The following is an 18,900-nucleotide window of genomic DNA, read 5'->3' on the forward strand; positions in this document are numbered from 1 at the left end:
ATGATATTTCAATATACTTTGATCAGTTACCTGGGATGGAGTGAAACCAGACATGTGGAAGGCTGAACAGACAAGTGGCAACTCAGCTTTCAGCAACATTTCAATGTGGTGAGCACTGCAAAAATAGACTGGATGGATGCCATACTCCACTGTTGTAACAGGCAGGTGAATCTGCTTAACAACAACATTATCAACAACAACAAAATTTGGTTTTAGATTGTCATTGATCCAAAAAAGATGCCATCAGTTTCCCTGACTACTGTCAATTCAAGCTCTGTTTCAGTCTACTTGTAACATGTCAATGTTTTTTTTAAATTAACACGACAGATCATAAAAATTTGTTATTTTCTAATACTTTGCTCAGAACGATATATAAAAGTATATACTTTTACATGTAGATAAGTCATTCTGATTACTTTAGAGACAGGAAACAGAATAAACAAAAAAGAAAGTACTTAATAAAAACATGTACTAAAACTAACAAAACTAAAGAAAAGTGTTGCTAAATATATCCTGATTATCCCTTTGCATTAGGAGTTCAGTTCTTTATTGCACATAGGCTTTAATTGTCGAAGGGTTGGAGAAACAAAGGAACAGAAGGAAAAATGAGTCCAATTTCTGTTAGATTTTTTTTCCCCCATTTACTGGTGGAGTGGAACTTCTATGGTATTTGAAGTTGTTTTCTTAGTGTACATTTCTTTGCAGCATGTGTGGAAGATGTAAGTGAAATTCTATTTTGTGCAATAAAAGGAGCAGAGGTTTTATCACTATGGAAGTCTCTGGTATTAACACCCAGTTTCTAGGGAATGAATCCTTGGCACCAAAGGTTTTCCATACAATTATAGTCACACAGTGCAGCAAACTTCAGCACAAATTTCATTATGAGGAACAACCTCAGGGACAGATTCAGCACTCTAAGTGGACCAACACAGTCATCACTTCTAGTGACAAGACAGATCAACTGAATGCGGAAGAGGTACAGAATCTACTCTGTGCTTCTTATGCCCCAGAGTTCCCTAGCAGAGACTACAGTTGGTCTGGAGTTTATTTTCAATATATTCAAGGTGACAAGACAATGTACAAAGGGTTTTATTTTAAATAGATGGAAACACCCTAATGAAAGAAATTGCTTTCTATACTACAAATTTGATCCAAAATACCAATAATTTAAAACTGTCAATCATAAAGTATTCATGCAGTAGTAATTTTTAAAATTTACTAAATACAATCTAACGTAAATAATTTTCAAAACTGATAATTTTACTTAAAACAAAAAATCAGTTGGATAGACTTGCACACTATAATAATATAATTTTAAACAAGGTTATTCAACAGAATTGCAGTCTTCATAAAGAATTTAATGTCATTAACAAAGTTTGCTTTACTGTCAGCTTTAAGATTCAATAACATTGTCTTTACCATCAGTCCACCTGTTATTTTACTCTTTTTAAACAACAATTTGAGCAACTGTCAAATCTCTATTTTTCTGAGACAATTTTTCAGGGTCATATGTTTGGTTAGGGGACTTTAATGAAAATTTAAAGCATTAAATAAAAAAAACAATAAAGGAAATTAATCAAGTCTCCTTTATGAACATTCAAAGCTGTTTTTCAGAAAGACATAGATTTGAAATTCTTACGGATAAATGCAGTCTTGGTAGCCAGAGAAATGCTGAAACAAGAAGACATGAAAATTGCTGAAGAAACATCAGTGTCTTCTCCCTGTCCCCTGACATTATGAGGAAGATGGAAGACGCAAACCAGTCATAGCCAGCACAGTGGTCCTGCAAGCAGCCTGAATGAGAAGGTTAAGGAACTCAGGCAGAGATCTCCTCCTCACCGTCCTGCAGAAACCACAGCCCTTCTACTCCCCAGGCTGTGGTCACAGAGACAAGAGCTGGTTTGTTAGAGATGGTCCAAGGGTAGAACAGAGCTCCACAAAAGGCAGAATCTTGAGGCACAATTGTCTCTCAAACTGAATTAAGAAAAACAATTTAAGCTGTTTTCCCCATAGACTGATTATTTTTTCAGTCCATAAGTAGTCAAGCTAAATGAACAAAAGTAAACAAAAAACAAGCAAATGCAAAGATCCCTGCACTTATAAAGTACAAGAAAGAAGAACAGTAGAGGAGGAAAATATGTTTTGTCAAACTTATGGAAAAAAAAACAAAGCAAAAGAAAACTTTTAAAAAAGAGACTAAGCATATTCTGACTAATATATCTGAAGTGTAATTTAACAGTGATATATAAGTCTAATACATGAAGAATATAGCAAAGCTGGTTGGAAAGGTCTATCTATTCTATTAAAAAATGTCCACATTAGATCTAAAAGAGTCACAAATCAAAACATTCCTGTTGATCAGATCACATCCACTTATTATTACACAGACAATACCATAAACAGTGTTGATATTGTGGGAGTACCACAAATACTCATTAATGTTCAAAGCTGCATTGCTGCAGACTATCACATACAAATATGTGAATCCACTCAAAAAGAGTTGATGACATAAATGAATGAGACTTGCACTTCTAAAAAAGTAAAGGAACAAAAGGGTGAATATTTTCTTGGGTGCACTGAGTGTGCATTTTAACTTAACAAAATTTCAAAGTAAAAGTCCTGCTTTTTAAAAAATTTCTTTCCATAAATATTACACATCTTCACCACTATCTGAAGCCCAAAGAAAGACTTCAAATTCCACTGGCATTTTTAGGCAATATAACTTATACCATCAACAAAGGATACAAAGGGAAGATACCACTGTTCTTTGCTGTTGTTTCAGAAATTTCTCACAATTCACCAACACAAAACACAGCCCATTTTCAGCATCTTCTTTCAGCAAGTTTAAATATTTTCCATATCTAACACAAAAAGTTAAAAACCAAAACTGTTTAAAGATTAAATATTTTTTAATTCCTAAAAAGCTCAAAACCTCATATTAATAAGCCTGTCTAAATTAAGATGTCATAGCATTGTTCATCTCTAACACTGTGTTGCAGATACACACGTAAATTATTAAATAAAACCTATTATGCTCCACCTAGGAATTATATACACTAAACAACTGCTACTCAGTGTAACAATTTCTCACCTAAATCTTTTTAGTTCAGTTTTAGAAACTGTGGTGGGGAGGGCAAGTACTCTAACAGACATGGCTCAGTTTCTTCACATACAATATTTAGAATTCAAGTATAGTGCACATGTAATTATTATAATCAGAACTCAATCATTAATGCTAAAGATAGCAATCTGTGGAAGTACAGACATCTTAGCTTTTCCTTCATCACAGCTCTGCAAATTACCAGCCAAATAAAATGTTTAAATGGCACATAACTACACTTAGCTAAACAGAACCATTTAGAGAAGTAATGTAAAGAACAAAAAACTCCATAATTCAGGATAATGCAATTTTAAGTAAATCTTACTAGCAAGTTACAATTAGTCTTTATGAAAATAAAGGATAACATATATAATCTGTAAAGATAATTTAATTATGCCTTAATATCTTTTTCATTTACAGTTAGAATTCATTTTCTTTTAGTTTACCTTGGATTTAAAGGTATAAAACAATGAGTTGATGGATTAAGTATCATTAAAGTCATTCCATGAAAATCAAACAAATCCTAGAAATACTCTAGGGAAATACTTTAATCCCATGTACCTGACTGTCATTTCAACACCAAGCTGCTGCACAGATGAAAGGCTTTCTTTCTTCACATCTGTGTCTATGGCTAAAACAAAACAAAATAAATTAATTATTATGAGAAATATTATTTTAACTGAATACTAATGCAAAGGTTCTTTTGTGTATGAATACCAATTCTGGAGAACACTTCAAAATTAGTTTAGTAGAGTTTGGAAAGGATACATCAAGAACATGCATTCTTCATATATATTTTTTACTGAAAATCACTTTCTTTATAAGGAAATTCTCATGCTTAGTAGCTTAACAGCATGACAAAAGGTAGCAACATCTTTTTCAGTCCCATTTCTTAGTAGAACTTTAACCTTTCTCGCCTAGAAATCAGACAAGTCAACATATTCTGATCTACTTTCTTCCATTCCAGTGGTCTTACAGTTTTTTAGGTGTAATTCCAACTTTATTAAAGAAAATTCTATTTTGATATGAATCACAGAAAACTTTATAACTGATGGATTTAAAAAATCCTGTATTTCTGTGCAGTTTTTTCACACAGTAACACATACTCCATTTTCTATATTTTTTAAATTAAAAATCCAAGTTAGAAAAATTAAAGCAAACTCTATTGTAGAATTTTCTTAAAATTTTAAAGTCTAAATTCAATTAAAAATTAACACTTTTTCTATCATGTACATGTATCATCTAATATAACTGTACCAGAGACAAAAATTACAGACTAATAATATTATGAATTACAAAGCTGAAAGACTAAAGTTTTAAAGTTTTCTTTGAAAGTGCTACTTAAAAAAACAGTAACAAATGAAACAAACAAAACCCCTAATAACTGACAACATTTGTTAAAAGAGTAAGTAACAGATATGGCAGCAGAAGTTAAAATATATTCATGTCAATGACAAATTTGATGAAGCAGATCACACAGTAACTTAATATGTATTTTATCTATAACCTCAGACAGAGAGAGGAATCAAATTGGAGGATTCCCTGGCTACTCATTCAGGTAAACATTCTGTGTTCTATGTTACTGGTAAGCAAAGAGGGACTAAGTTATTGAAGAAGCAGCCTGCTCGAAAAGTTGAGGAATGTTGCAAATTTTATGAAAAATACAGCAAAATTACACTCAACAACGAGACGGTACAATTCAGCAGAGAAAATACGGCAAGAAAAAACCCCCACTCTATTTTAAAACTTTCATTGAGGACAATAATTTAAAGTGTTAGGGTCATGAGGAATTAACCTTGTGCTTTTGACAAATACATTTATACTTAAGAAAAATCAACTCATCTTGGAGTAAAATGAATTTATCCAACAATCTGACGGGATTGAAATAGTAAACACACATCAGAGAGTGTTTTTTTAATCCAAAGAACAGAAGTTCAATTATTATTTGCATAGCAATGCAATATTTGGAAGAATACATATAAAATTACAGGGCATTTCAGTTAAAAACACACAGAGATAACTGAAACAGTTCATAACTTTTTACAGCTCCTGTTCCAAGTTACCTGTTTACTCAGCCTACTATTACCAAACTAAGTCAATTCATTTTCAAGTTCCTGTGTGCAATTGAGAAGGTAAGTGGCATACTTGCATCCTAGAAAATAGGGGGAATTTGAATGAGTTCTCTGTGGCTAATGGCTAAGTCAGTCCTAACACCACCATGTTTAATGGCAGAAGAGGTAGATGCAAGAAGTACAACAACCTCTGAGCCACAATGCAGCCCTTCCTATATTTTGAGGTGGATCCTCCTGCAGGTGGCAAAGCACAAGCTGGGTTCCCAGTCCAGCAAGGGTTTAATGAGAAATAGATGTATCACAATCCACAGTCTGAGCCCAGTTTCCATTTTGTAACAGTTTACAGAAGTACAGAATGCTTATTTTCCTATAACATTAAAAGAACACAACTGACTTCAATGATTCTCATTAGCTTTTCTTCACTTTTGCAATAATTTCTTAGTTGCTGAAAAGGGTTTTCTCCCTATCAGTTTTTCTTTTGATATTTTTCCCTGTTTTGAGAAAGAAGATACAATTAACATAGTTGGATTGAATAATAATTCTTTATCAGACAGTACCTTATCACGGCAAAAACTCTTGCTTCAGACCACTGTATTTCACATAATCATAGCTCTGTACTCAGATAATCCACAACTCACAATGGGAAAACACAAACTGTAGTTCTTTGTCCTAGGTCAAATTTTTATTTTCCATTTTGTTTACCACTTAACAGATTGGGAAGACTAGTCTTTAGAACACTATAAAGTCATTTAGAATACACAAGGGACCACTTCCCATGTATTAAAAACTGGACCTAGGAACCTCAAATGCTCTACTAAACTTTGAAAAATGTTATTAAAAACAAGTGCAATGTTTAAATACTGCATATTGCAATCTATGGATACAAAGTTGACTAGTACACTTGCAAGAATATATTGTGACTGGACTATTGTAATGATGCCCATACCTCTGATTTAGTATACTCAGTTAATTTTCTACTGTTGAGGAAGGTGCGTTGTGAGAGGGGTCTTCGTGCCCTCGCCAGCCAGCCCTGACATGACCCCGGGTTCAGGCTTCTAGTCACATGTGCATATTCTCATAGAGATAGAGCCATGCGCTAAGGTTAAAAGCAGGAACGTTCAAACTTTATTGAGGGGTGAACAAGTTATATATGGTTTTGGGGTAAACACGAGGACAATAACAAGTTCTGATAGGCTCAAGGTCTTTGTCCATGCATCAGCAAGCTGCTCTGATTGGCTGGGGAACTGGTGTTCACGAGGCAGCCACGACCCCCCTGGCGCCAGTGAAACGATGTTTACCTCCAGGTCTGAGGTTGTTCACCTGACTCTCAGGCTGCCTCAAGGTCAGACTGACCTTGCCTGCCTGTCTGCTCTCTGGCCAGCGTGTTGTGCATGCAGGATCAGGCCAAATCTCCTCTACATTCTACAAAACTTATCTGACAGATATTTTTTAATATACCTGATATAACTGCCTTGAAACACAAGGGCTTTCATAATAAAAGGGATGGACTAATGAGTTTTCTAAATAAGAACGCTGTTTCTCCTCAGGCCAGGACACCTCTCTGAACTGTGAATTAATAACAACATGATACAGCACTCTGGCTTATTATTCAATGGAATGAAAAACATGCTTTGGCAGTTTCCTTTTTATTTATCTAATAAAACAAAAAAAATCTATGTTGAACAGATACTCTACCCTTCTTTCTTTAAAAATGTAAATTACTGCAAAAGAGAAATTAAGCCCAAATTAAAGTGGCAACTTGAAGGATACCAGAATTCTCTAGGAGCTGATTTACAACTTAAAAATATTGTTATAATAGAAAGCACCTCAATGGGCAGTACTTTTCAAAATGTTTTGTAGTGTTCAGGAGTACAAAACCAGACAACCATAAGGCATGATTTCCAAAGGTGACTATGTATTATTATTAAATTCAATCCATAGCTATAAACACTTCAGAGTAAGTTAACTGGCATGCACAGTCTTGTAGTATTCTTTCTGGTTAGACCAGACGTCAATCAACTTTAGAACTTATTTGAAAGATTGATTTCATATTCATTTTCCCTCTTACTGTGATGAAGCTTTTATGTGTTTAAGTCAGAAAATGAGTGACATTGCATTCATACTGAAATGACAGGATGCCAAGCTGAAACAGCTTTACAGCATATTTCATACAACTTGCATGGCCTTTAGATAATATTTAATTTATTTCCCCAGTTTAAGTGCTGTTACCCCAAAGAAACCATTGGCTTCCTTTTTGTGCTAAGTGAGCGAGATTACTAAAGCTGTCACTCACATTATACATTTAACTTTTTCACTCCCTGGTGCCCCAGCCAAATGTTTTTATGTCTATAAAAATAATCTTTAGAAAATATTAATGAATGCTAAACTTTAACTACAGTGATGGACAGAAAGATTAATTTTCTTTGTATGGATGGAAACGATTTTTGATTCAAGGGAACAATTTTGCAAACATTCTGGATTCTGAAAATCCCATGGCAGCCAGGGCCACCTGCATAATTCCTGAAGATACTTCAAAAATCTTAAAATCTGAAAGTATGTAGCTATGTTTGCTGACAGATCTCTAGTCCTTGTCCTGGTCCATAGAAACAAATTGTGGAACACATATATTTGTTGTTGTAAAAAAGTGTAGGTTTTTTTCTTAGTCTTGAATGGGTACCTAAGCACTGATGATATCCACGGGTAGGTGCCCAAGCAGTCAACATAAATCTTTATGTTTTGTCAGCACCTATCCTCTCTCATTCTGATGTTCTTATGAAAGTTTTCTATTTTAAAATATTATTTGCACTTGGAGCAGAGTAAAGGTCATGAGTTTCTCTATATCTATATTCAGTTCTGTCATTTTGCTATGATTTTTTGATGGTGTAACTTCCTGTACTAGACTACTCACCTAGAGCACTTCTAACAGTCTGAATCTCATCCTCATTGTTAGAATTGTCTTGAAAAAAAAATCTTACTGCAAAGAAAAGTATTACTATAGTATATTAGATTTGAGCTGCGCATGGAGAAAATGTTAGCAATATCCAAGAACAATTGCTGAAGAACGTTGCTGGCTTCTCAGAGGTAGGGAATCTCATGTGCCATTCCACCTTGACTATTGAAGGTATATGTTATGGCATCAGTACATTTGTCGTAACAGTACAAGATCAAAATATTCATATCTAGAACTTCTTATGTATATGTCATCACGAGTACTCAAGCTATTTTTGGCAACAGCCCGATTAGGAATGACCGATATTTTCAGTTCATTACATAAACTGGCAATGGGCAAAATGCTTTCTGCTAACAGCATCTTTAAAGTGGAGAACAGCCTTTAAAGAAGTGGATTCACCAAATGACGTAGAAAGAATGTAAGAATGCCCTTCCTTTTCAGATCAGTTTAAGGTTGTAATCCTGTATTTCTTGTTTGTGACTCCTTCTGAGCACCTCTATACTGATACCTTCCCACAGTTGTTTTTAAAATTTCTCAGTTCGTTACCCAACCCATCTGATTCTTCAAAGATTAAGAGCTTACTACATGGTAGAAAGTTCATATGAGATTTTGTTCACTTGGAGAATTAAGCCTCATCTAGAAGAGGGAACACACCATGACAGTTGAGTTTTATGGCCAAGACCTGAAATCCCTGAGGTTCTGTCCCTTTGGCAGTACCTGGCAGAGCTGCTTCAGAGACAAAATACAGTGGAAACAGAGGACTTAACTGCAAGGTCATCTGCAAAAGAAGAGCTACCAAAAAACGTGCTGATTGCCAAAGGCTGCAGCATTCCCAAGTCTGGGGAGTCTGCAACACATGGTGGAGATCAATTAAGAAGCTTAGACACCAACATATTAGACGACTCTGCATGTGGAATTTCTCTGATAAAGGGGTTTGTTGAAACTGTGAAAAAAAGTTTGACATTTCCACAAAGAATTTTTTTTTGCACTGAACTAGAATTTGGTAACAGAAAGAGCAAGAGGCTCCTTTAGGAACTGCATATCCCTAAGGCATAACACATAGTCTTTTACTACTATAACAAATTTTGGTTTCTTGCCATTTTATTGCCTATTACAGCTAGACAGCAATGACTGGGTTTTCAATGTTTTGGGTTTTATTAAGAAGTAAAAAAGAAAACAAACTAGAAATTATTAATTATAGGAAAGGGGAAAGACAGAGATCATTAACATGTAACACACAGATCCAGTCATCTGATAACATCACAGCAGTATTATTGCTCCTGCCAGAAAGTAAACTTCATGTAAGATTTTTGTTACTTTATAATTAAACGTTGCAGCTGCATAGTGGTTTATCAGATATTTTCCCTGCTCTCATGTTGAAAATGATAACAACCCAAACTAATTTGATATTTCCATATTTGCAATTTTATAATAGACTGAAATCCTGAGGGGTTCCACAGCAGATGGATGACTGTGTTATTCTAATTACAACTAGCTACAGGTTTACAAAGCTGTCATTTTTTAAGATAATCAATTTCTTGCGTCAAGAAACATGACAAAAACTGAATATCCATGTGCTGTACTGAATCCACTTTCATGAAAATTGTGACTTCTCTTCATTCAACAACTATTAGAAACTGTTTTTCAGTTCCTCAGACTCAAATTTATTTCAGAGAATGGTGGACACATGCAATTACCAAGCACATGTTTGGCTTACTCAGTGTGAAGCTAGAAAGATGTTACCCTCTAATAACTCATTAGCTTTACCTAATAGAGAAAAATGTCTCCACTGTAACAGTAGTTCTAGGATTTAGCTTAGACAGTTCTTACACAAGAGTATAGGAAAAAGATACTGTGAAATAATATGGCATTCCATAATTCTCCATTTCATAAAGATTAGCAGAAAACCCTGGGAAATGTACTAAAATCTGATCACTCATTATGCAACTAGTGAGAAACTTAGTTTTAAACAAATAAAGTCTGATAAAGATTTGAGTGTGTTCTGTTTGTCCCTCTGGTACAAACAGAGGAAGCATAATTGCAGACTTGGGTTCTCAAAGCACATTAACTTACCTTCATAGCAAAGCCAAACTGTACTTTTTATGATGTAAAAAAGAACCTGAAATGAGTGTGAATTTAGCTAAACAACCAATTTTTACAATCAGGCCCTTTAAGTGTTTCAGAGTGTAGTATGATCATAGATTCAATTTTAGAGCAAGACTTCTGTTTCATGTCAACCAGCATGAATTTATTGGCCTAAGCCAGCTTCCCTGGTGAAGCCTTATTGGTATACCTGTCTGAAAAAGATGCTATGAAATTTTAGTAACTGTTTTCCTATAAAACTTAAAAGAAACCTTTGATGAAACACGTGCTGTTTGCCTGACCAATACGCTCTCCTGGGCTGGAGAACTTTACACAAAAATGTCTGTGACAATGGTGTTTCTGACAAGGAAAGAGCACAGCAAGACACCAGCAGCCCTTTGTCTACATTTCACATCAGTTTCTTACCACCAGATTACTGACTATCCCTGAGAAGACATCTTACTTTCCTATTTCCAAGCTTGTCTTCATTAAAGTAAATGGAATATGAAAAGCATTTGCACATAAAAACTGTTCATCAGACAACCCTTTAAATATTGGAGGCTTTATTTGATAACTGAATAGCAAACTTATCCAGAATTAATGTCCAATAGTGCCTGTTTAAGATTGAAAAAGAAAGCATTCAGAAAATACAAAAAGCAATATGAGACAGACAGAGCTGGTTTATCACGGAAAGAAAAACTGACAAGCTAAGAAAATAAAGAGCTGAGGCTTTCATTATGTTACCTTTGTTTCTGGACCTATTCTTTGAGATATTTCATTCTAAAATATTAATTTAATGTATGCAATTGTCACAGGATTTTCAAACTTGGTCTTTCTTCAAAGTTAGCATTAAATTTTAGATAAATAATGCAGCGTTCTTGACACATCCACCTAATCAGTATTTCACGGTGAAATCAATTAAACAGAAGATCTAGGTTCAACTTTCCTGAACATGTTTTAAATCCTAGCTTTGACCAAAAGGTTGAGAAGAGCGGATTAAAACCAAGGTACTTGACAGCTAAGTGAACTGAGTAGGGCCTACAGCTTCTCTTTCTTACAGTTCTTTCACATTGTATGGAAGGACTTAGCTACCATGATTAAGAAAGAGCAGGATTGCTCTATTTGCTGGGCAAGGCATCCATTTGGTGGTTGCACAGTCAGATGTTTGTTCTTCCTCTAGTAGGATTAGTTTTTGCCTTATTCAAACTCCATGGGTCTTCCTGTTTGTTTGTTTTTTTTTTAACAGGAAATACAATAACCTTGAAAAGTTAGGTTTGCAGGCTATACTTTTCTCCAAAGATATGCAAGATACATAATCCCCACGGCAGAAAAGGAAACCACACCTGGGCCTTCCATTTGACTGAAGAATGCATGGTACTTTGAACTGTGACCTAAAAAAAGAGATGTACATAGAGGAGCAAGAGGGGCAGTCTAGGTGTCAAATAATTTACAACATAAAGACATTTTGTGAGCATTTAAATGAAAACTCAAAATCATAATTTGAATTGGGAAATGTCAGAAATATGTAATTAGCGACCCTTGTGAGTTCATGAAATTATTTAATTGATCATTATGCCTCAAGAGAAGTTGAAAAGTAAATGACAAACTAATGCAGGGCAACACAAAACATTTCCAGGATCTTCTAAGAAAAAAATAAGATTATAATAGAAATAACTGTCACTTCTCAACTCTCTTCATTAAGCAAAGAGATGGGCTCTCAAATAAAATTGAGGATATTCTGTTCGCGAGCTTTAAGAAGGTAAAGGCCACCACATACAAGAAAGAGAACTTTTAAATTACTAAAGGGGGGTTTTACGCTTTGAAACTTCAAAGGCACGCCTGAAGTCTCCAAGGATACTGTATATGCATCTTATGGATGGGATTTCAGTATAAATAACAGACTTTCCCCACAGCAGGTTTAGTTCTCCACAGTTAGTGGCACAATAAGTACTCTAAATGGCTGAACTACAACCTCAGAGGAGTCCTGGACAAACAGTGAACAGTGAAAATGCATTTTCCAGCAGATATTAACATTGGTTTTAAATATTCTAATTTTGCCATTGCTTCAAAGTATTAAAATGCATTACTTTACACTCAGAATAAATCAACTTTATCATTCATCCTTTATTCTTCACTGTAAGCATGACACCTGTACAAAATGAACACTTACATTACTCTGACAACAATAATAGTACTTTAATATATATCCTTTCATGTAATATAAATTGCATACCTTTCACTTGATTATATATTGTGAGGCTTTCAAAAGGGGAGCCAGATTGCTTACACCATCTTCAATATTTATGTCACCAGCTTTATACATCATACTGTACTGGGTGTCAACAAATACTTTGAATCATACCCTCACCTGCTGTGCATCTCCATCTTTCCATTACAAATACAAACAGGAAAGCCCATCACTAATAATAATCTGTACTTTTTATTCAAGCACATTATCTTTTGCTCCAAAGTGAGGCTTTTTCCACCAGTAAAGTAATGAATTTCTGAGCTGTTAAAGAACATTTTAAACAACCCCCACAATGCTATAGTTACATTTAGAATAAAAGTAATTTAAATATGAAGAGGTTGCATGGCAATAAATTACCAGGAAACTGACCTTTATAGTTTCCCGTGCTGAAATAACAGTCTGTTCGGCTTTCAGAAAGATGTGACACGAACTTTTCAATTAATTCTCCCAAAACTGCAAAATGTAAAAACCCATTAAAACATTAGAGGAAACGAACAAAATGTGGAATTACATTACCTAACAAAATGACAATATGTGAGAAAGTAAAGCTATTTAAATTCCTGCATATTTATTTATGTTTTTATGGTGGAACAACTCAAAGCATGCATTGTGCTTTTGCATTCCTAACACCATTCCTAACTTAATTTAAATTTTAATAGCTTCACTGAGAATATATTCAGTGTAAACAGAAAGAGAATTCCATATTATCTTTATATCCTCCAAGGATTACTTAAGAATTTCTTACACAGTTTGAATATGAAATGAAAATTAACTATAATTAAACTAGAATATCTTACCACATTTGTCTGTGTATCTAGACAGGAAAACAAACAAACAAACAACCTTGACTAAACCAAACAACTCACATGCAACCAAAAACTGACACCACCCCAAAATTATGCTAATGAAATACAAGAAGTTTTAAGGGCTGTTTCCAAAAAAACCAATATAAAACTACCTGTAACATCACAAGATAAAAATCAGTCACTTAAAATAATGCAACAAGAGCATTTCCTTTGGGAAATTCTGTATTTAATGACAGCCATAATGTTCTTATTCAATTCTTAGTATGGAACTGAGTCTGCAAATACTATATAGATAAGTGAGATGCTGACATCTGTTCGCTACAGATGAAATCTTATCTCCCACCTTGAGCGGATGTGAGCCAGGAAGTGAGCAAGAACTCTCAATGACCAATCATTAACATAACTGTCCCTGACACCTCAATTCAGCAAGTCTGAGGGTAGGGCAATTGGGCACATGACACCATACAAGTTTAAACAAAGGATACAAGGAAAACTTTACCCATGCTGCATGGAGGAGGCCCATATGAGGTAAGCCTTATTAAGAATTTAAGATAGGAACAGTGAACAGCTGCTGTTGTCTTGATAAACAGAATTTAAAACATAACTTTTAGACATAACTTTCTTTACACAATAATGCAAAGCAAGGGAGTGTATTTAGAGAACAATGAATGCTGCTACCTATGGGATTTCCTGTACCGGCTGCATCTTACCATTTCCTTGGCAGCATCTCAGTTTAATAGCAATGAAGCTTCAGCTTCTGTTCCCCCATTCTTGCACATAACTCCGTGCAGGGGGTTTTGCTGACCTTAAACTGAATAATTCATAGAATGGCCCAGGTTGGAAGGGACCTTAAAGATCATCTAGTTCCACTACACTGTTTAAGCAGATGACTGTATGAGCAGCTGTAGCAGCACAAGTAAGGCACAGCAATCTGTGGTGGCAGCGGCAATGAAGAAAGCCAGAAAACTCTTGAATTTGCCTTGTTGACGGGGAAACTACTACAGGAGACTGCAGAGCAAACTCTTTTGGGAATGAGGAGGAAGAGAAAGACAGTCTGATGCTTGTTATGTCAGAAAGAGAAAAAAAAAGGTATCATAATTAACTCTTCTTCTGACCATTTTAAGCTAACATATTGACTTTAAACCACGATTTTTTTTGTTTTGATTACTTGTCTACTAAAACATTTACAGAAATTAATTTACACTGAATTGAGTCCATAAAAAGTTTTTAAAAGGTTTGAGTTTTGGTAACACTAGAGAAGTTTCAGTACAACAGCTAAACAGGGATTTACAGTTAGAGTTGCCAACTCAACAGTAACAGAATTAATTTTGCACTGCAAAGGACTACTAAATTAAAACAAAAAAATTACTTGTGTAATTTACAGTCATATGCAATCCTACAGTGACAAGAAACGCTAATTAAATATAACATAGGTATTTTTAATCATGGTTAATAAACCACATGGGGCTAGAAACAGCAATTTATTTTACAAAAGAGTAACAATTTATTCATTTTGAGAGAATAAACAAACTCACTAATCACTTAGTGGAATTTGGCCCACAAAGAGTATATCAAATATTTGTGTAAAATGAGCAAATGTGTTTATTCCTGGAGCTGGAGATAGTAAAGAGCAGAAATTAAACTGAAAATTTTTAACTAGCTATAAGTTTACTGTATGACAATTAGTATGGTGATTACTGACATATGCCATATAATAATAAATGGGAACTATGTTAAGACTAAAATACCCCATAACTCAGAAAATTTAAAACCATTCAGGACATTGTATGTATCTTCTCTTTTTGTTGGAAGGTATCCACACGCTTGACCTAGTAGTTGAATACTTCAGTTTAGTGCATGCGTTAGGAAGAGAAGTGACAGCTCAACTGCTAAGCAATTTTTTGAAACTCAATCACTAAATTCATTTCCAGCATTTGAAAGTATTTCTCTTAAGTGCCTATAAGGATCTTTGAAAAGTTTTTACACAAGTTTGAGAGAGGAAGACAAACATAAGAATTTATCAAAACACATGTTGTTCATACATAAATAGAGGTTTTTCACAGGACACTGTCTCTTTCTTCCAAAGGAATGTTCATGTGAAATGACAAGTAGCTATTTTAACTTTTATCTCAACACTGTCGTGGAAACTGTTACACTGATTCTTCATTTAACTGGGAAAGTAGACAAAAGAAATTTAGGCAGGTTCATTGTAGACTATAGTCAATATGGCTGTAAAAGCCCAAATTCTCACACAGTTTATGTGGCCTACCAACTTGGTGAAAACGTTGATTTCCTTAAATTATAGTAGCTTGGCTGTATTAGTATTGAAGTTTTTAGGAGACTGGCAATTCACCGCATGCAAATTTAATTCACATACAAAATAAAGGGAATTTTAATGTAGGAATGTATAATCATATACAAAATAAATGAAAGTTTTAAATTATTGCAGTATGCTCATAGGACAACCAAATTCCTACAGGTTTTTTCTTCTTTGAGGGACTTGTATACAAAAGAAAGGTAACTGCAATGGCTTTAAACCTGCATAAGAACACTGATTAAAAAAAAATCATGTGATTAAAACTGTTTTAATAGGTAATGACCATGAGAGGTCATCTACTCTCTACTCTGAAAGTTTTAAGTCAAAAATATGAAAAGCTGCAAATAGCATCAGATTCTTTTGGACCCTCTAATGTATTGTACTCTATGATCCATATCGTATTCTATGATCATACTCTACAATCTATACTGGATCATTTTCTGTGATTCAGATGTTTCAGAGGACCTCATGGGAAAATATAAAAAAAACCCCTCTTTTCAGAGTTAACAGTAGTCTTGCCTGACTTGTGTTAGAGGTTAAAAATCCAAGAGCGAAAATCTTAGAGCAATGATTCTTTTGTAAGAGTAGTGTCAGGAATTTTCAACTCTATCAACCATACTTCAGTTTAAGGAATGTTTTAAAAACACAGGTAGTAATTCCATTCTTAATGGTAACAACCAGAGGACTTTCAATTATTGTACATTAAAATGACCAAAGAACAAACTGAATTTTCTTTGAAAACAAGACAACAAAAATACAGACAGTGATTCCATCAGAGATGAAGGTTGTGTATCTTCTTTATTAAGGGGAAAACCAGCCTTTCAAATCCTAATCAAATGCCATAATCCTTACACACCTGCATGCACATTCACATGCACTTACACTGCTTACAGGATACTCGTTTGGAAATGGCTCCAAACTGGTTTGGTGGACAGAAGCAAGAAGTTTTAATCTGCAGTTGCTCTTCTTGCAATCAAACCTGGACATTAAACCATCAACCCCTACACTCTGGATCCAGGGCAGTTTGCTCAGTCCATCCAACAAATCCGTGATTCCCCAATTTAGAGTCCACAGAGATGACATTCATAGCTCTTCCCTTGTCCACTGATATACTTGCTCCATAATAAAGGGACATGAGGTAGGTCAGGCAGGACTTTCCCTCAGTGAAGCTGTTGGCTTTCTTGAATCACCTCCCTGTCCCCCAAGTGCTTCAGCATATCTTCTAAGAGGTTCTGTTCCATAATCTTCCCGGGCAGAGGTGAGGCCACCACGACATTTCAAAAATCATGGATAGTGCCTTGGAAACTACATCAGCCAATTCCCTCAGGACTCTGGGATGCATCTATCAGGTCCCATAGGCTTAATTACAATCAGGTTACTCAGATGGTCATTAGCCTGATCTCTTATGCTGGAAAAGACTTTGCTCCCCCAGTCCCTGTCTTGCAGTCCATCCATTTGAGAGGCATGGCAAGAGAGATGGACAGGGAAGACTGAGGCAAAATAATTAAATATAATTTTTCATTGCCTTTGAATCCAGGAAAATCTTTCCATCAAAAACTAAAGTCCCTTTTATCTTTAGTTCTATATAAAAACTGAGGGGTGATGAATGAGATCCCCTCCTTGTTGAAATTCTGGTAGCTGTACAGTAAACCTTGATACAAGCTACATTTCCAATGCCTCATTAGGTTACTTTGATAAATGGCCACAGTTTAGCATTTTGTTATCTTGAATTAAAAATACCACAACAGCAGACAACAGTCACACCTAACAAAAATATTCTCTTATTGGTTGTTTATCCTATGGGGAAAGTTCTGCAGTTACTTTCAACTTTTTGCCACAATTGCTAATGGCTGCAACACAAATACATCACAATGACACTGACTCAAAGGACCACAGTATTTTTGTCAACATGTTCTGATAGAGCTATCTCAGATGATGCAGAGCTCACAAAATCTTACTGGATTCCAGAACACTGTTGATCATAACTACTCTGGCTCCATCAATCATTTTGCTTGTAAAAACTGAAGAAAAATCCAATGTTTTCCAGTAAGACCTCCCACACAATTTCAACAGCTGCTATCTTTTTTTCTTGTTTTGTTGTTTTCTTTTAAGAAAATACAACTTGGAGGTAAGTAAATAGTCCCTAAAGAATACTGGTGATCTAAATCCAGATCCTCAGGGAGACAGGCAATGGAAATTCTGAATTACTCCATAGAGAAAGCAATTTTAGCAAAGTTCACTATCCCTATCCACATCCACATATGGATAGAAAGCTTCAGAAGAATTATTAGGATTTGGGGACTGAGTATCTCTCATTATGAAGGGGAGAATGTTAGCATATAATTGATATTATCTCTGCAACATCCTTAAATTATCTTGCTTTGGGTTTAAAGTCTCCTAAGAGAGAAGAGGATTAAGGATGTTGAATCTGCCCAGAAGTCAGTTGCTGATACAACATTAACCAGGAACAGGTGAAAAAAGAAGTTGCTGGAGTTGAAAACAACAAAAATGCCTTCTGCCACACCTAAAGGACAAAAAGGGGGAAGACAGCTGAAAAAGGCACAGCTAAAATACTCAAGACGAGATTCAACAAACCACTTCCCAGTCATGTAAACAATTTGAACATGCAATATACTAAGCCTAGATTCACACAGGCTAATAATTTTCTACATAAATATAAGCTATTTCTGAGAGGAGTTGATTTGTCTGTTTCTCTTTCTGTTAAAGCTTAGAAGCCAATATGCAGAAAGCTCTTACCTAGATGTACTAAAAATGCTTCAGGGAGGCCACAAGTATTGTAAAGAATAGTCCCAAAGATGCCAAGACTTAACCTGACCAAAGGCTGTATCCATGGTTCTCTAGCTGATAAGTGACCCAAAGACATATTCAACAAGCAGCTATATACCTAGCATTCACAAATCTGTGGCACTTTTACAGAAGTAACGACTGGAAGAACATATTTGACTTAGCTTATTGTGCTTAAAACAGCAGAATGTAGGTGCTGGTTTTCTAAAATATGTTTTGCTTTTAGACAACCAAGAAATATCTGACACTTTCAGTCCTGACATGTTAAAAGACATACAAGCCTGAGGAAGGTTTGCATCATCTTTTAGCAGCTCAATAAAGCCTTTCAAAACTGGACCTTGGTGTTTGAGCACAGAAAGTACTTAAAAGTTACAGTCAGAGGTGATGCTTTGGCAGAGAAAATGTCAATTCAAGGATAAAGATGGACATTCCCAAAAGTAATGCATCATCAGAGCATTTATCACCAAAGTATTAACCAAGTCAGTGTGAGAGAAATCAACACGAGAAGAGTGAATTAGAG

The 18,900-nt window shown here is 35.1% G+C and overlaps 1 protein-coding gene across 8 annotated transcripts in view; it reads right to left on the reverse strand.

Moving 5' to 3' along the window:
- Positions 1-18,900, reverse strand: part of TBC1D32 (TBC1 domain family member 32) — a 78,587-nt gene that overhangs the window by 4,561 nt on the left and 55,126 nt on the right. For 7 of the 8 annotated variants that reach the window (XM_071548984.1, XM_071548983.1, XM_071548981.1 and 4 more), the window contains 5 exons: positions 12,822-12,905; positions 3,662-3,731; positions 2,746-2,861; positions 1,640-1,794; positions 31-174 (listed from right to left, as the gene is read on the reverse strand). In XM_071548984.1, the coding sequence (XP_071405085.1) occupies positions 31-174; positions 1,640-1,794; positions 2,746-2,861; positions 3,662-3,731; positions 12,822-12,905 (569 nt within the window). The remainder of the gene's footprint in view (positions 1-30; positions 175-1,639; positions 1,795-2,745; positions 2,862-3,661; positions 3,732-12,821; positions 12,906-18,900) is intronic. The other variant, XM_071548980.1, reaches the window with a different exon arrangement.

Source organism: Pithys albifrons, chromosome 2, assembly GCF_047495875.1.
Source record: "Pithys albifrons albifrons isolate INPA30051 chromosome 2, PitAlb_v1, whole genome shotgun sequence".
Taxonomy (NCBI): Eukaryota; Metazoa; Chordata; class Aves; order Passeriformes; family Thamnophilidae; genus Pithys; species Pithys albifrons.